Source organism: Alligator mississippiensis, chromosome 8 (assembly GCF_030867095.1).
Source record: "Alligator mississippiensis isolate rAllMis1 chromosome 8, rAllMis1, whole genome shotgun sequence".
NCBI classification, from domain to species: Eukaryota; Metazoa; Chordata; order Crocodylia; family Alligatoridae; genus Alligator; species Alligator mississippiensis.
The window spans coordinates 7,095,362-7,112,232 of NC_081831.1; the positions used below are offsets into that span (position 1 = coordinate 7,095,362).

The window sequence follows — 16,871 nt, forward strand, 5'->3', positions numbered from 1 at the left end:
GAAGCAAAAGGCAAAGCAGCAGATCAGGCAGGGTTAGGGTATCAGAGTGGCACTCGGGTAAGGCGGAGGGCTTAATTTATGGCACCCCTGCCAAAAAAGTTGGTCCTTACTGAAGTGGAGAATTGCCTCCACCAATACAAAAGCTTTCTTTCCACCAAACATACGAATGGGTTGTGTATACATAACTTTTTACCTAAAGACACTGCAGAAATTTCAACAATTAAAGGTCACCCAATATTTGTACATTTGGGTAGTGCTCTGGAGACATTAAGATCAACTTTAAAAAAACAGAGATTTAGTAACATCAGCATGGTAGTCTGTTTCTTAATGGCACTGCAACAAGCTCAGCTAAATCAAATCAACTCTCAAATAAGATTCTATAGTCTATTTCAAAAACAGATCATCAGTTAGGCCAAATACACTATTTACAATACAGACAAGCACAAAACAGCTAAGTACCCTTACTGAAGAAACCGGTGTAACACTCATGATTTTTGTCAGCAAAATCAATGTCTGATCCTAGACTCTTTTAAAAGGTTCTTTTTACCCTTATATTATACTGCAAAAATAAAGTAACAAACTCCCTTCTGCTGTCCTTCCTCCATTTGCCTCTCTGAAGTATTTCAAACTTTAATATGTTAAGAGGAGATAATACCACACATCACGAAGACAGGGTTTAGGCAATTATTTCAGCTGGAGGGCCACTAAACCAGTTTTGGTGAGCTGTTGACAGCCACAAACAAAATCTTTCAGAACATATCATTTTAACAAGTTATAGATAAAAAAAAAATTATATTCTAAGAATCAAACGTCTACTATAACATATTTTAATTTTATTTAAAAAAAATTGTCCTGATTTAGGTTTTGGGTTTTTTTGAGAGGGGTGTGTGTGTGTGTGTGTGTGTGTGTGTATATATTAGAGGTGATTGCATAACAGCTCAAAATAGACTTACTCTTGTATGTTGTGTGGGGCAATGTGTATAGGGGCAGGGTACGTATGTGGGATGTGGGGGGGGTGTAACAGGGCTTGCCCAAGTGGTGCAGGTGCAGTCTGTGCACCACCCCCATCTGGCCCATGGCTAGCTCCATGGCACTCTGTGTGGAGCTGAGCCTTGCCTGCTCCCATCCAGGGCAGCTCAAACCACACCCCCGCCACACACACCCTGCACCCACCAGACAGTACCACCCCAGGCCGAGCCAGTATGTGCTGCTGCCGCAGCTGCCCAGGTATGGCTTGGCTTCCCCGCCTCCAGCAGCAATTCCTCCTCATCCTGCCCCTGTTGTACTGCTCTAGGCAGCAGGTAACACAGGAAAGCTGTTGGGATGCATGTCAGGAAGCAGATGCTCAGCCAGGCATGAGGGAAGCTTTAGCTTGGGTGGCTCTCTGCCCCAGCATGCAGGACTCCACCTACAGGCAGCTGTGTGAGTGGAAGGCAACCTGAAGCTGGAGCCCTGCATGCTGGCTCAGGACTTGCCCGGCTGCAGCTTCTCTCCACCTGGCTGGGACATGCCCCATGGCTCTCCCATGTTACATGAGCAGTGCAGCACAGGCAGGAGGAGGAGAAGCCACTGGAGGCAGCTGCAGCAGCAACCTCACCAGAAAGTTATGCATGCTGGCCAGCAGGCATGGGACAGGAGCATAGCACAGGCTACCCCAGGCAGGAACAGGTGCGGTTTGGCCTTTTCTGCGAGCAGGTCAGATCTGGCCCGTGGGCCACATTTTGCCCACCCCTGCTGTAAGATAACTCATAATAAAGTGGTTAGGATGACTTTCAAAGGAGAACATGGCAAAGAAAATGGCTGCATGCTTGGTTATTTAACATGAGGATTATGTTCTGAGGGGTTGGGTATACACTCTGAAGACACTGAAAACATTTTAAAATTCTTGTCAATTCTGATAAATTCCCGAGTATTTTTCCATTCTTGCTGTAGTTATTTTCAAATAGTAATAAAAGGCAATGAATTGGGCCATTTAGTAGGCCTGTGCAAAGCAGTTAGTATTAGCTTCAGATTCGGCGGACAGCAATTTGATTCGGTGATTTGAATTGATCTGGCCTAATCTGATTTGGAGATATGGCTGCTGCCAAATCAAACAGGCCCCACCCTGCCTGCTCTCCCAGCCCCATCAATGGCTACCCTGCCTGGCCGCACTGTCCCGGCTCTTTAAAAAAAGAAAACAAAACAACCCCCCCACCCCCACCAGCTCCTGCCAGCCAGGGCGGACGATCCCCACTGCCCCCCACTGCACAGGGGACTCTGTCATGAGCCCCCAGAAGCCCCAACAGACACTGCAGCAGCCAGCGAGTGTGGGGCTTTTGTTTTTTTGTTGTTGTTTTTTTTTTTTTTTAAAGCGCTGGGATGCTGGGGCCAGACAGGGCAGCCATTGACGGGGCTGGGACAGCAGGCAGGGGATAGGAGTTTGTAGCAGTCGTCATCGTCGTGTGTCCCCCCCCCCCCCAAAATGCAGCGTGGGGCAGCAGGAATTGCCACCCCCGCCACCACACACCTGGCAGCACCCAGTGAGTGCAGCACTTTAAAAAAAAAAATAAAAAAAGAGCCAGGATGCTGGGACTGGGCAGGGCAGCCACTGACCAGGCTGGGAGAGCAAGTGGGGGCTGGGGGAGCAGGCAGGGGATGAGGCCCGGCAGGGGTCCCCCATGATCCCCTCCCCCTCCTACAACCACCCCCCACTTACTGGCACAGAGCCCGGGTCCAGCTCCCTGCAGTGGCAAGCGGGGACTGCCCGAATCACCAAATCGATTCGGGGGCTTTGAATCGAGTCGGACCTTTTTATTCGTCTCCCGATTTGGTGCTGAATTTCTGAATCGAATTGGACCGAATCTCCTCCAAATTGAATCAGCTCCCAAAGCTTTGCACAGCCCTACTATTTAGTTGCAGTTATATGTCATTTCCACCTTTAAATCTTCATTGCTAAAGGTATAAAAACATAAATACATACACAAACACTCCGTTTTAAATTTAAATGCTAGCTGGCCAAAAAAGGTGACAATTTGAAAGAGGGCACATAGAACCCAAAACATACCACTTTACTAATGCTCCCACAGAGATCACTGCATGTCCAATTTAAGTAAAGTTTCCAACCAATGTACTTGCTACTGAGACTGCTTGGACTTCCCTATCCAGTTAGCAGCTGCTATAATAAGATACTGCAGTTTTTATGTTCACACAAACATACTGTAAGGAAGTTTTATTCTAATAGAAGCCTGTTATTTGTACGAACTTACTGTGCACTTAAGATGTTCAAGGAAACATCCTGAGCTGTAATGACTCTACAGCAGTGGTTCCCAACCAGGATGTCACCAGGGACAGCGTGACATTGGCACCACTGCCACACACTGAAACTGCCCCATGCACCTCTTTTCAGGAGGTACAGAGCTGAACTGAGAAGCTGCTGCAGGAGAAATCCACACATCCCTACACTGCATTACATTACATGGGCAGGTACACTGCTTCTGCTGTAGCTTTTCCCAGTTTGGCTCCAGCATGCCTCCTAAAAACAGAGGAACATGGAGTAGTTCTACCTGCCCCATGTTTCCGGGAGGTGCTATGCAAAGTCAGACCAGGAAGGGCTATGGCAATACCACATGTTCTTGCCACAGACACTTCCCAATCCGACTCCGAGGAAGGCACACAACACAGTTCCATCTGCCCGTGATGGTGGTGACATACATATAATCAATTAGCACGCTAATTAGTAAGAGTTATAATGTTTATTTTTTTATTTATTAAGACTCAGTTGCATTCCATTTTAAAAGTTTTGGAGGGATGCTTTGAGCCTTAAAAAAGAAAAAAGGTTAAAAACCAGTGCTCTACAGAATGAACTCTAGCTCCAAATGAACTGCCACTATAGAAGCATTTAAGAACACTACCAAAGGTACAACTTTTAATCAATCTATAAACTTACTGTAGAAGATTTCAGAACCTCCCAATTTACAAATCAATACATGTTAATCATTTTAGTTTAAAAAGCTGCAATTGTTTTATGAAGTTTAAGATTGGGAAAGCAACTTTACAGGCAAACTAAATGCCATGTTGGGACAAGCATTAGAAATAAAGTATCTCTTCTATAATAACTAGGTGTAGATAATGAAACAAGAGATGCTGCATTTAACCTCGGTAACCAAAATAGTTGGTTTAAATAGTGCTTTATCTGTACTTCCTAACTAAAATCTTAAAGGAGGGATTATAAGAAAAAGTTTGAACTGGAATATTAAGCTTCAGGGAGGAATTTTCAAGAAGTGAGAAAAAATCCAGGACTCTAGGGCTCTAAACACTGAGGAAATTAACATTAGTAGACTTAGCATACTAATTACTTAACCATACCCAAATTCATTCATGAAAAATCACCTACTTTTCTGAATATCACCTAACACCGCACTTGTTTTTAGAAAAAGGTGGAGGGTGGGGAAGGGAAATCCTAGAATTATAATCTATACAGTCTAGTAAACCAAGCCCTTATCTAAATTATAAAAATCTAGTTATAAAACATATAGATGAACATGACATGCAAGCTGTACCTGTACAAGTCTTCTAGAATTCCTTGAACATAACACTAGATAAGAATCACTAGATTTATCCTGGCTTCTGAAAAAGCCTTTAAGAAACTATTAATCTTGATCATAGCCTTGATTCAAGAAAGGGATTATAACAGGTGCTGTGTCTGTAGACTTATCAGCAGCATGTGACAGTCAACCACCAAAACCTGCTTACTAATGTCTATATGACACATGGCTACCACCTAGCGCAGCTCATCCAATCTCTTTTGAATAGACATTTTTACACAGAAGTGCACAAGAAATGGAGCCGCTGGAGACAACAACAAAACAGCTAGCAGCACCAATGTGCTTTAACATACATTCCAATGACCAACCCATACAGAGTAATACAAGGAGCTTCATATATGCTAATGAACTATGCAACATGTTACATGAGAAGGACTCAGCCATTGTTGAGGAAAAGACTGACACATGCACTGAGCAACCTCAGATTACTACAATAAGAACCAGCTTCATGCCAACCCAACCAAGATGCAGGTCACAGCTTTTCACCTATGCCATACAGAAGCCGAGAAGAAATTAAGCATCCCCTGGGATGGAATCTTACTGACTAATCACACAAACCTGGTGTATTTGGGGGTTACAACAAACCAAACACCTTCAAAGCACATGCAGAGAAGATGAAAGGGAAAGTCAGTGCCTGCTACAACACACTTTGAAAGTTGGTCACCTCAAGGTGGGAAGCAAACCCAACCACATTACAAACCACTGCTATGGCCCTGTTACTCCATTGTAGAGTATGAACATCTAGTATGCAAACAATCAGTTCATGCTAAGAAATAAGACTCTGCTCTAAATGACAGCTGTTGTGAAATAACAGGATGCCTAAAGCCAATACCAAAGGAAAGCCTGTACTTACTAGCATTGTACCACCTGACATCAGAAGAAAGATAGCAAGCCAAAAAGAGAGATCACAGCAGACAAGAGACCCCAGGCATCCACTCTATGCTCACACAAAAAAGTAAGAAAGTTTTGTGACCACTAATGCACCATTGGACATGATGGCTGACAGGGTGCAACTGAGGTTACGGAAGGAATGATTACGTGCAATCAGGTGCTCGGAAATGGACCTAGGACCCCAGGAGGACTGTCCCACAGGGGCTGATCTAGACTGCCCAACATGGCAATGCCCAAATTGACTGTGCACACAAACTGGAAGATCAAAAACAAACATGATCAAATGGGGCTGCTCTAATGACATAAATATATGCAAGCGCAGTGAAGTGCAGACTATGGAACACCAGCTCATTTGCTGACTCCTTGATGAGACCTGTATGAAAAAGGACCTCGCTGCAGCAACTGAAAGAGCTCTTACTTGCACACAAATTGTGGCAAAACATCTAGTTTAATTACAAGCACACAAAAGAAGAGCCCCGAACCAGGAATCAAAGTAGCAACAATATTTTACTAATTGAGATCCGGACAGGCACATTCAGGGTTTTCTTCAATTGAGCTAAATAAAATTTTAACCCTACTTGAAATTGGAATAAACTCAAATTTCACAAGCGTTAAAAAAGGGGGAAGAAAAATTGCTAATCCTAAAGAATCATTACTAACTAATATGGTCTTCATAAAATACCATTTTTTCAAATACCATATTAAATCTGTTAATTTTACATCATGATCAAGCTGCATATATGAATTCCCCATGTTTAAGCCTCAGTCACCTAAATTTTCAATGCTAAATAACAACTCCATTTAAAGCTTCTTGCTCCCTGCAGCAACTGGGTCCAATATATACCAACCAACTACATACAGTATCTAGTAAATAACAAACTGGTTGTAGGAATTCTGATTAAACATGCCTGCATTTGAAGAGATCTGTGAAAACACAGACACCAAGAAAAAGGTATACTAGCAATCCCCCTATCGTAGACTCCTTAAAATTTTGGTTTTTTGTGGTTTCTTTGACAGTATATCTTAAACTGTTACCCAGGGTAAGATATACCAGCAAAAAGACTTACTAGGATAATCAGCTTCTATATGTTAAAGAGTGGAAGTGGAGGATTAATCAATCCCCTAGTTTACATTGCTACTCCAGATCATTCAAAACAGGAAATCCATTTTAAAGATATCCATCATCCAATCTCTGGGAAAGCAAACATTTATGGTCAATTCCTACTCCCCACCTTTCCTCCCAACATTTCACTCAACTGTCCATGAAACCTGCTAGTTTACTTCAGTGACATTATAATCTTCTATAAAGCTAAAGTTTCAATAGAACAGATTAAAAATGTTCTGAAAAATAATAATTTCCTTTTCAAGAACTAGAAGTATTTAAGTCCTTCTAATACTGCCTGAAACATCAGTTCTACAACCCAATTCATAGTTATGAGTTGATTTTATAGTTATAAAAAACTTTAAAACTTCAGTAAATATCAACATCTTTCACACAAAAATAAGAACATTTCTTATCCAGTGGGGGAAAGGGAATTTTCCTGTTTAGGAATACTGAACACCACTTAACATACATGCAAAACACCACTTGTGGTTGCTTGGCAACTAACAAGAGACATCTAAGCAAACAAAACAAGTTTCAGGTAATAGAGACGAGACATTTAAACTATCCATAAGTAAATATAAGAAATAATTTGGACAACAAACGCATCTGTGCTTGCATATGAAGGCCACATTTGCTTGGTACATCCAGTACAACTATACGATTTAGACTTGAGACATGGCAGTCTCTTGCACAGGACAGGTTTCTTGAATAGCCATTGAAGAACTTGCTGGAAAATGAGAATGGCAGTTTCAAACTATGACCTGGAACCCTACTCCCAGAAGTTTGGAAAAAAAATTACCGGGTATTTTTTCTTAAAATCTGGTATTGCCCCATTTCAGAACAAACAAAGAGAATGACCAAGATAAACTGTCCAAGCCCTATAGTAATAGTCACCAAAAATAAACAGCAGCTCCAAGTGTGATAGGAAGTCATGACATACTTCCAAGCACATCTTCTACCAGGATATAAAAATAACTAGAGACAGGAAAATCAGTACATTGTAGGTGCACATTTTTTCCCCCAACTGCTTCCATCCACTGGAAGTAAGTGGCATTGATGCTTAAAGTCCAGAACAGCAAGAAAAACTATGTCAAATGCTAGTTATTAACTAAAGTAAAATCTGCTAATGAAGATACAGTATTTGCATAATTAAAAAGTAAGTATTCAAATGAGAAAGTCACCAACAGCTTATGATGTGTTGTTTTTACAGAATGTACCATTCTTAATTACCTGCTCATCAAAATTTTATAGATATCCCTTATATATTCATGACCAAGAATGTTCCATTTAACATTAATACTGTTTAAAACTGTAGGACTGCAACTGGTCAATCCATTCAAATATTTTAAACAGTGAAGTGTTGGCTTCTACCTACTTACAGAATAATGATCTGCAGTTTGACAACAGAAATAAATTTAAAGGACTTAGAAATTGTACTATTAGCTACCTTTATAGATATAGCACCCTTCATCCATCAGTATTTAAGTATTTTACAATCTACAATCACTGGCATGGTCATGATGAATAAATCGTGGTTTGTTTTTTAAAGAAACTAAGTCCAAAATATTCATTTAGCAAATTTGACAATGTGTGTTGAAAATATAGCCCATTCTGATGCCATTTAAGACTAGACAATCCAAATAATAAATTGTGATTGCTTTTGCCATCTTGAAAACTGGGCTATTGTTCTCTCTTGTTCCAGTCAAAAGTTCTATTACTGGACATCACATGAAGCTTTCTTTAATAAGAACTGAGGTTCAGGTCCTGCAGCTAGTTATACCAGGTCTTAATTCTCCCATCAAAACCAATAATCACCACAGGCATATGTATCAGCTTTATACAAATACAAGCTGCACTAGATTTGAAAACCAGTAAGATGGCAAATTTTCTTTTAGAGAGCTTAAAAAAAATGCCTACAATTTTTTCACGCTACAATTGAAGAAAAGACCAGTTTATCTCCTATAAGTACTCCTTTGGCTCTTGCTTCTTAAATGAGTAAATATTCGAATTAGCTTTCAAAATCAAAGTTACCTCTTGATATTTGTTCGGGAGTTTCTGTGGGACATATAAGTGAGCGTTCTGTGCAAAAATATAGGCTGCAAAGAAAAACAAAATGGAAGAAGCCATTAAAACACTTCATCTACAAAGATTCCTACAAGTTTAAAAATGAACAGGTAGATTAAAATCAACAATTACTCACTGCTATTAGATTCCGAGTACGTAGAAATCTATATATCTGTGTTGGTTCTGTGGAAAAGAAAACACACATTACCAGGTATTATCCAGCCCCCCAAAAAACTTAAGACTTATAACAAATACTAAGAATATTCTGACAATCCTAAAATATGGGTTAAAGAAGAATTTAACAGAAAGTATTAAAAACCTAAAACTACGATATACAGATCATAATCCAGATTAACAAGTGAAGCCTACACTGCTGTATCTGTGGTCTGAACAAGATCCAAATTCAAATCTTATTGAAAGTCACAGCCAAGCAACTATGAACCATCCTTGATTTGCCACGAAGATGCTATCCCACACTGCACCCTTTAGAAGGTCAACAGCTGGGCAGAAGATGGCTTGTGACATAAGAGACTCCAGAGCTTGTTTTCTTTTCTTGTTTTAACAAGTTGATCAAGAAAGATTCCACCCCACCCCAAATTAGTACACAATGTATCCCATATGATTCCTAAGTAACAGACTATGTAATATATCAGACAAGTTGGCATATGGTTTTAGTTGCTTTATGGCAAAATGAAACATCATTTGTGGAGGCAGCTGTACACCAAAATAATCTTACTGTGGAGTGACAATCAAATGACCTAAGAAACTTGTAGTTATAAAAAGACTGCTTGTCCAGGGGGGGTTTAGACTAGGAAAAACTAAGTCCAAAAGCTCTTAGGTACACAAGACAGGAAAATATTGACTTCAGAAGATTAACTCCTGCTTCAACAAATTAGCTTTATCAAGAGTACTGACTGAGAATACTGGATTTATGATTTCTTATTGTATAAACAAGTTCAACACAAGGACTGGCAACCAGAGCTCAAGTTGCATCAGGTTAACTACAAGTGTTAGTTTAAACCAATTTGACTGAACCGGTTGCAAACTGCTGCATGGATAAATCTTATTTTGGTTTAGGTTCAGTTTATTTCAGTCAGACAAACTGAATCTGTATCAACTGCTCTTCAATGGAAAAAAGACCCAGCTTAAACTAAACACATCCAAGTTAAAGTACAGGCTTCCTATATAGTTAATGACTAACAATACAGATAGACTGGATGGCCCTACTGCCACCTTACCAAGATTTTTTTAAGCCAACAAAATTAGCATTTTAAGGATGAGATTTTATAAGTGTGTATGTGTGTGTGTGTGTATACGTGTATATAAAGAGACAGAAGTAAAATCTTTCTAATATGTTCTAGTAACAGGAAGCCATGTTGCAATGAAAGGACATTTAAAATAAATGAAGAGGTCAGCACATTAAAATAATGGAATAAGGTGCCTATTGTAACAATCAGTTGTGTGTGTAGTAAGTGCTCCATAACGTGCAGGCACATTTGAGCAGTGAGACTACTTGCTTATTTCAACTCTGCACCTCCCTGTTGCAAATCACAAGTTGTGATACTTGTAAAGGTTATGTTTTAAAACAAATTCAAAGATCAAAATAAAGGACTGAGGAAAGGATAGGCACCCCGACAGAAAGAGGAAATAGTGTGTGTGTGGGGGGCATCATTTAAGAGAAGCTTTTTCACACACAAAGTAACAAAAAAGTGCTTGCAGTTTCAAAAAACATGAACAAGCCCAGCTCTGTCTTGAGGAGGCAATACTTCATTTCAAGACAAACAAAAACAAACAAACAAACAATTACATTTTGCTAAAGCCAGGTGTAAAGCCAGTATTACACCAGGGACTGTTCGAAGCCCACCTACCTCCTATATATTTATTTATTCACCTACTGACCAGTAAGCACGGGTGGAGGCAGAAAAGGGACGGGACAGTGAAACATCCTTTCCAACTACATGACCTTGAAAAGGGGCAAACCCTACTGCACTGCCCACGGTTACACGTTCACCCCAAATCCTACTTGGTAACATGCACCTTTTCACGCCTTAACAGGCGAACACATGCAAAGATGCTCGTGCGCTTTAAAATGGGGCTGGCGAGGGACGGTGTGTTTGCAGACCTGCCACCGAACAGCGGCGACCTTGAGCACGTCCCTTAACCTTCCCCTGCGGGTCCCGATCCGGGAGGAGGAGGAGGAGGTGTCCCCCCCTCGTCCCGGGAGCACAACCCCGATCTGGGACGGAGGACGGGGGTCTCGTCGTGGCGGCGCCGCACCGCCCTCCACCCCCGCACGCCCCTTCCCCCCGCCTCCAAGGGGGGGAACCGCAGCGCACCCCCTCCCCCCGCGCGGTTCCGCTTCCCCTCCCCCCACCCCACCCCCACCCGGCAGGCCCGGCGCGGCGCGGCGCGGCGCTCCGCTCACTCTCGAAGGCCTGCAGGAAGAGCTCGTGGTCGGCCTGGATCTGCTCCATCTTCGGCTTCTTCACGGGGGGCAGCGCCGCCGCCGCCGCCGTGGCCGCGGACGAGGCCGAGGAGCCGCCCGAGTAGCCGCTGCCGCCGCCGCCTCCCCCAGCGGCCCCGCCGGATTTCCCGCCCGGCGCCGCGGCCGCCGCCGCCGCCGAGCCCCCGAAGCCCCCGCAGCCGCCGCCAGCGCCGCCGCCGCCGCCTCCTCCTCCTCCTCCTGCTGCTGAGGCGGCGCCGCCGGCCGAGCCCGAGCTGGGCCCCGCGCCTCCGCCGTGCTTCTGAGGAGCCATGGGCCTGCCCCGGCCCGGCGGGAGGGAGGGGGGAGGGGAGCGCCGCGCCACCAACTCCGCCAAGTCCCCTCCGCTCCGCTCCGCTCTCCCCTCAGCGCCGCGGCCAGCCGAACCCGACGGCGGCGGCGCGCCCGCCCCCGCCACGCGCCCATTGGCCGCAGGGATGGCGCCGCCGCGCCGGATTGGCTCCCGCCGGCCCCGCCCCGCCGTGACGCACAGATGGTTCTGGAAGAGGTTGGTTGGTCGGTGCGCGGCGCCGCTCGGCGCTTCTCCCCTCCCCCGCCTTTGAACTGAATTCGCGGGAAAGGGCCTCTCTCTCGCTCGCTCGCGCCGCGGGGCATGCTGGGAGCGGGCCCCGCGCTGCCCCCGCCCCCGCCCCGCCCCGCCCCGCCCGAGGTGTCATCCCCCGGGCTGCCTCCTCCGCGGCGGGGCCTGCAGGGAACTGTCCTCCCGCTTGCTCCCGAGGAGCACCTGAGGAGAGCGCGGGGGAGGCAGGTATGAGGAGATCTGCCCCCCTCCCCGCCGTCCTGGGGTTGTTTCCTCTCTCCCTGGCTAAAGAGAGAGAAAAACAAGGGGGAAAAATACGCGGTGTGCCTGCCCCTCCCTCCCTCCAGCTTCTTGGGAAGGGGGCAGTGCGGTAGCCGGGCTGGGCTGAGACAAAAAAGAAATGCAAACATCGAGAGGCCTTGGTTGCAAAATGATACCTTTTTTATTAAACTGATTGAGATTTTGTAACCAACTTTTGGTTGTAAAATGACACTTTTTATTGCAACTTTGGGTTGCAAGATGATACCTTTTTATTGCAACTCTGGGTTGTAAGATGACACCTTTTATTGCAACTATTGCAACTCGTGGCTGCAAAGTGACACCTTTTATTGCAACTCGTGGCTGCAAAGTGACACCTTTTATTGCAACTCGTGGCTGCAAAGTGACACTTTTTATTGCAACTCGTGGCTGCAAAGTGACACCTTTTATTAGACCGACTGAGAATTGGTCTAATAAAAGGTATTGTTTTGCAACCAAGAGTTTTTGATGTTTTTTGCATTTGCTCTGAAAGATACTTTGACCCTGCCAGCCCTGATGTGCGTGAGTACGGCTGCGTCTGCGAACAAAAGCATCAGGCCTATGGGGCTGCCTAAAGAAAACATCCTGTAGGTCTCAAAAATAGCCTTTCAGATCTCATCCTATCTTTAAAAACAAAACAAAACATCCTTTCAGGTCTCAAAATGCGACGTCAACAGACCCATTCCCTAGAGTGAGCAGGTACAACGCCACCAGCTTGAAGTTGCTTGCACCCATAGGCAACGTTTTTGGCTTTGGTGTTAAAAGTTTTCATGGATGTGCCCTTCTATACCCGCTTTCTTCCCAAATTGAACATTTCCAATACTGATCATAGAAGAGAGATAGGGCATCGAGTTTAAAAAAAAAAAAAAAAAAAAGGACCACCCAGAAAATATAAGCTTGAATGTTGATACCTCTCATCACCGGCTCCTCTGGTGCTCAGTCCCTGCGTTCATTTCTAATGCAAAATCCGCAGAAGCTACATCTGTGGAAAAAAACGCCTTGCCAAATTATTAACTCCCTGTGCGTACATTCATTTTGTTGCAACAGGCAATACAATATCACAGGAGAGATTTGCAAGCTAATCCCACATGACCAGCTTTCCTTTCATTTTAGAATCTTATGTATGTATGTTTTGTATGTTTGTGCACAAACCAGACAGAAAATATTATACTGTTAACCAAAAAAACCCTTTCTTTTCTTGCCCTTCTCTTTGCAAAATCTGACCAATCACCAGGGATCCTGATTTTCTCTGATTTAAAAAAAAAAAAAATTCCCCAATTTTCAGATTAAAAAAAAGTAACCCAAAATCCACATGTTTCCATGATTAAAATGAAACACTGCTAATAAACAGATTGTGTTAAAAGTTTTTTTTTTCTGGAAAACTTTTATTTTATTACAAAAATTCAAAGTCAGAATTCAATTCAAAATAATTCATAGAGAGAGAAGCAAAATGTATATTGTTCATTAAATAAACAAAAATATTTATGTTTGAAGTTTACAAGCACAATTTACAATAGTGGAATAAAAAAAGAGTATTCAACTATTAAAAGAGTTATGGTGTCCTTTTATGTGGCTTATTTCCCCCCCACTTACTGTTTACCTTTTCCCTCATATTAGGGATTTTTTTCCTTCAACATAAGCCAACCTTTCATCCTTTTTGAACCTGTGCAGCAATACTTTTCTGACATGATGTCAAAAGACAACTTAATCTTTGGGGAAAAAGTGGAGTGAATGCAGTCACCTGAATCCCTCAGGCAGGAAGGAACTCTGATAGAAAGTAAATACGTTGATTACAGCACTTTCAGACTTGCTTAAAAGCAAGTGGCACTGGAGAGAAATCAACGTTAGTGAATTCCTCTGCATTGTTGTACATGGCAGGTTAGGAGCACTGGAGAGCTAACAGTACATTCCAGGAGAAGCAGACAAAGGCAGCAAACTGCTAGATAAAGCTATTCAGAAGAGCAGGGGTATTTGGATACAGGCAAGAATGTTTTCTGAGATCAACACTTTTTTCCCTCCCTCCCAAAAAAACAGTGGTCAGATACGAACCACTGGCTATTTTGTCTTAGACCTACCTAAATAATATTAACGCCTGTGAATCTGAACAGTTAAAAAAACAATGTAAAGTATTACATGTTCTTTAACTATATATTGGAATCAGAATGAGGTTACTGAAAGAAGTTCCCTAGACTTCAATCGGAAGAGTAGATATTTTAAAGGCTGGTGAAAATGGGGCTTTCTAAATCCATGTCTTAGCAAGCAGTGAAAGTATTACAGTACATCTTATTAAGATCCACAGCAAGACATAAAAGCAGACAAAGGGAAACAAATGACAGCAGCTTTTTCTGCACTAAATATAGAGGAAATCACAACAGAACGCAGAAAAGCAGTGCTCAGGAAATGTGGCCTTGTCCATACAACAAAAGCTAGCACTTTGCTCGTGCGTGTTACTGTCAGGACAACCTGTTGATAGCAAAGAAATGCCTGGCTGAGATGGCTCTAAAACATATTGCAGACTTGACAGCTGAAAAGAGGCAGTCCATTCTTGTTGTCCTGCACTGTTAGTGGGCTTAGCATTAAACATCCAAAAGTTCTGTTTTGTTTCTTGCCAATTAAAAACATGCATATGCTACTTCAAGATCCCTTTACCCCAAGCCTCATTACAATCTTCCCCTGCCATTTGGCATTCCTCTCATCTTCCTGATTAACTACATTTAAATGATTTGATATTTTCGAAAAAGTTATTTTATGCCAATTGATCATTAACTTTTCTGTTGTTCTCTCACTGTGCTTATAGTGCTAGAGTCCTTTGCTTTCCATTGCTCAGCTGCGCCATTCTCAGTCTCCAGGTTACAGCTGTCCCATTTTTTAATAATCCCACACTACTTCAAGGAGATCCATTATCCTTTTTTTAGTAGAAGGTCAAACTAAACAAAGATTCTAGCAGATTCATTGTGACACAAGAGTCCTCCTAAAGCATGCTGTTTATATCCAGGGTTACCATATTTCTTCTTTCTTAGGCCATGCTGTCTTCTGACTTATTTTAAATAAAAAGTTGTGGTAAAAAATAATAAAGTAGCTGCTAGCTGGCTGTGGTATAGTCCTCTGGCAAGTACCTGTGTTAATTCAGCCCTTCATTAAAACAACTGTTAGTAAATAACAGGGAGTGAAACTTGAGCACCCCTTGGGGAATAATCAGTAGGGAATTAAGGTCTGCTATACAAAACAGAGAGAAAAACAGATCTGAAGAGTACTTTTCAGATAGCTAGAATTATGTGAGGAACTAATTCTTATGGTGTTCAATGAAAGTTAAGGGCACCCAGTACCTCACTAAATCAGGCCCTATATAGTTCAGACTATAGCTCTTCCTCGTTCTTCTTTTTACTAATATCTTTCCACATTCCACTTATCGGTTCTCGCCCAGCCTTCCAACTAGGTTCTGCCATTTCTCCTGAGGAAAGAACATGCTGGAATGCTGTATCAAAAAGGCAGACATGAAGTCATGCAAGTTATCAATACAACATGTATAGGCAGGCCATCGGCATACGTGGGACTTGAAAGTGCACCCTGCCACTCCAAACTCAGATTTGTTTAAATGACATCTCTTGTTCCCACTTAAATATTCCCTTCACTCAACAGGATGCTGAGCCGGTTTGGTATCCAGAGGCTATTAACTTATTCTTCAGGGAAGGTTTCTACCTTGTCATGTATATCCATATGTCACATAACAGGCTGAGCTATACACAGCTTTCATCGACATAAACTTGTTAGAATACAGTCTGTATGTGGATTCTCCTCTTTGGAATCCCAGTATTTTATTTCAATGTTGCTCAAACCTAGGTTAAAAATATGGAGACTAAGGTAAAAAATAATCTTAAACCATTGAGTTTCAGATCACTTCCCCACAGCTTTATGGCAATGCATATTGCATTGAATTTTCATTATGAAGTTGGTTTAGTAGCAGCAATTTTCACTAGGTTCAAAGACTGAAGAATAGAAGTATGTGCAACCCAGAGGGCAAGAGGAAGGGACCCTGGCAGAGACCCTTCCTGACCATTTCACAGTAGTAGCTATGGTGCAGCATTCACAAATGCGTAAGGAATGTTTTTAGTACTGCTGCCCCTATGAGAAAGGACGGATGTCTTGTATAGGCAGGCATGACAGTGCATGCTGGGGAGTGTGTACAGGGTGTGATTCTTTAATCTGGACCTCTGTGTTTTACTCTTTTGAGGAAATATTGTTTGTCATCTTGTAACAGGCTCCTTAACTTTGATTTTAACCTATCCTGGCACCAGGTGATTACTGGGTTTAGTCTTAATTCTTAAGCCTGTTGCTGCCAGGAGAGAAGGGAGGCTTGATGCAGTAATTCATACCTTTAGACTGAGGCTGAATGAATAGCTTTGCCAAGTACATTTTGTTTCAGGTACTTGAAGGTGCCATAGAAAATATCAGATTGCCCTAATCATGGACTGTGGGGCTTTTGAACTGCTCCATACACAAAACTTCTATTGACTTATCCGGAGGCTTTTCTTTCACACTACTTAAAATGCTAGACATTTTCCCAGATTAAGTGTTATTCTTTCCTTTTAAATATTATTCCTAAATCCCCTTTTTAGGATAAATCTCTTCTTCTGTACCTACATACCTTGGCCCATAAGAAATTAACTGAATTGGTGCCTGTTTAACTTTGGGATGAATTTGGTTCTTTTCTATAATTAATCCATATTTCAGATGATTCCCTTACATGCACATTAACAAGCACTTCCAAAGGAAAAAAAAGCCAGGAAACACCGTAAGCAACCCTACCTTTGATTTCCAGTTGTCCCCGAGTCTCTGGACATGATTTGGTCTAATCCAATTCAAATCAGTCTAATTATAGCATCATCTCTTTTTCCTATATTGCACTGG

At 42.5% G+C, this 16,871-nt stretch overlaps 1 protein-coding gene across 1 annotated transcript in view; it reads right to left on the minus strand.

Moving 5' to 3' along the window:
• The window catches only part of SUZ12 (SUZ12 polycomb repressive complex 2 subunit), a 40,577-nt gene extending 29,053 nt beyond the window's left edge, over positions 1-11,524 (minus strand). Inside the window, exons 1-3 of the mRNA XM_014601965.3 lie at positions 11,069-11,524; positions 8,780-8,826; positions 8,611-8,675 (exon numbers count right to left, since the gene is read on the minus strand). Of these exons, the coding sequence (XP_014457451.2) occupies positions 8,611-8,675; positions 8,780-8,826; positions 11,069-11,399 (443 nt within the window). The 5' untranslated portion in view covers positions 11,400-11,524. The remainder of the gene's footprint in view (positions 1-8,610; positions 8,676-8,779; positions 8,827-11,068) is intronic.
• Positions 11,525-16,871: the final 5,347 nt, after the last annotated feature.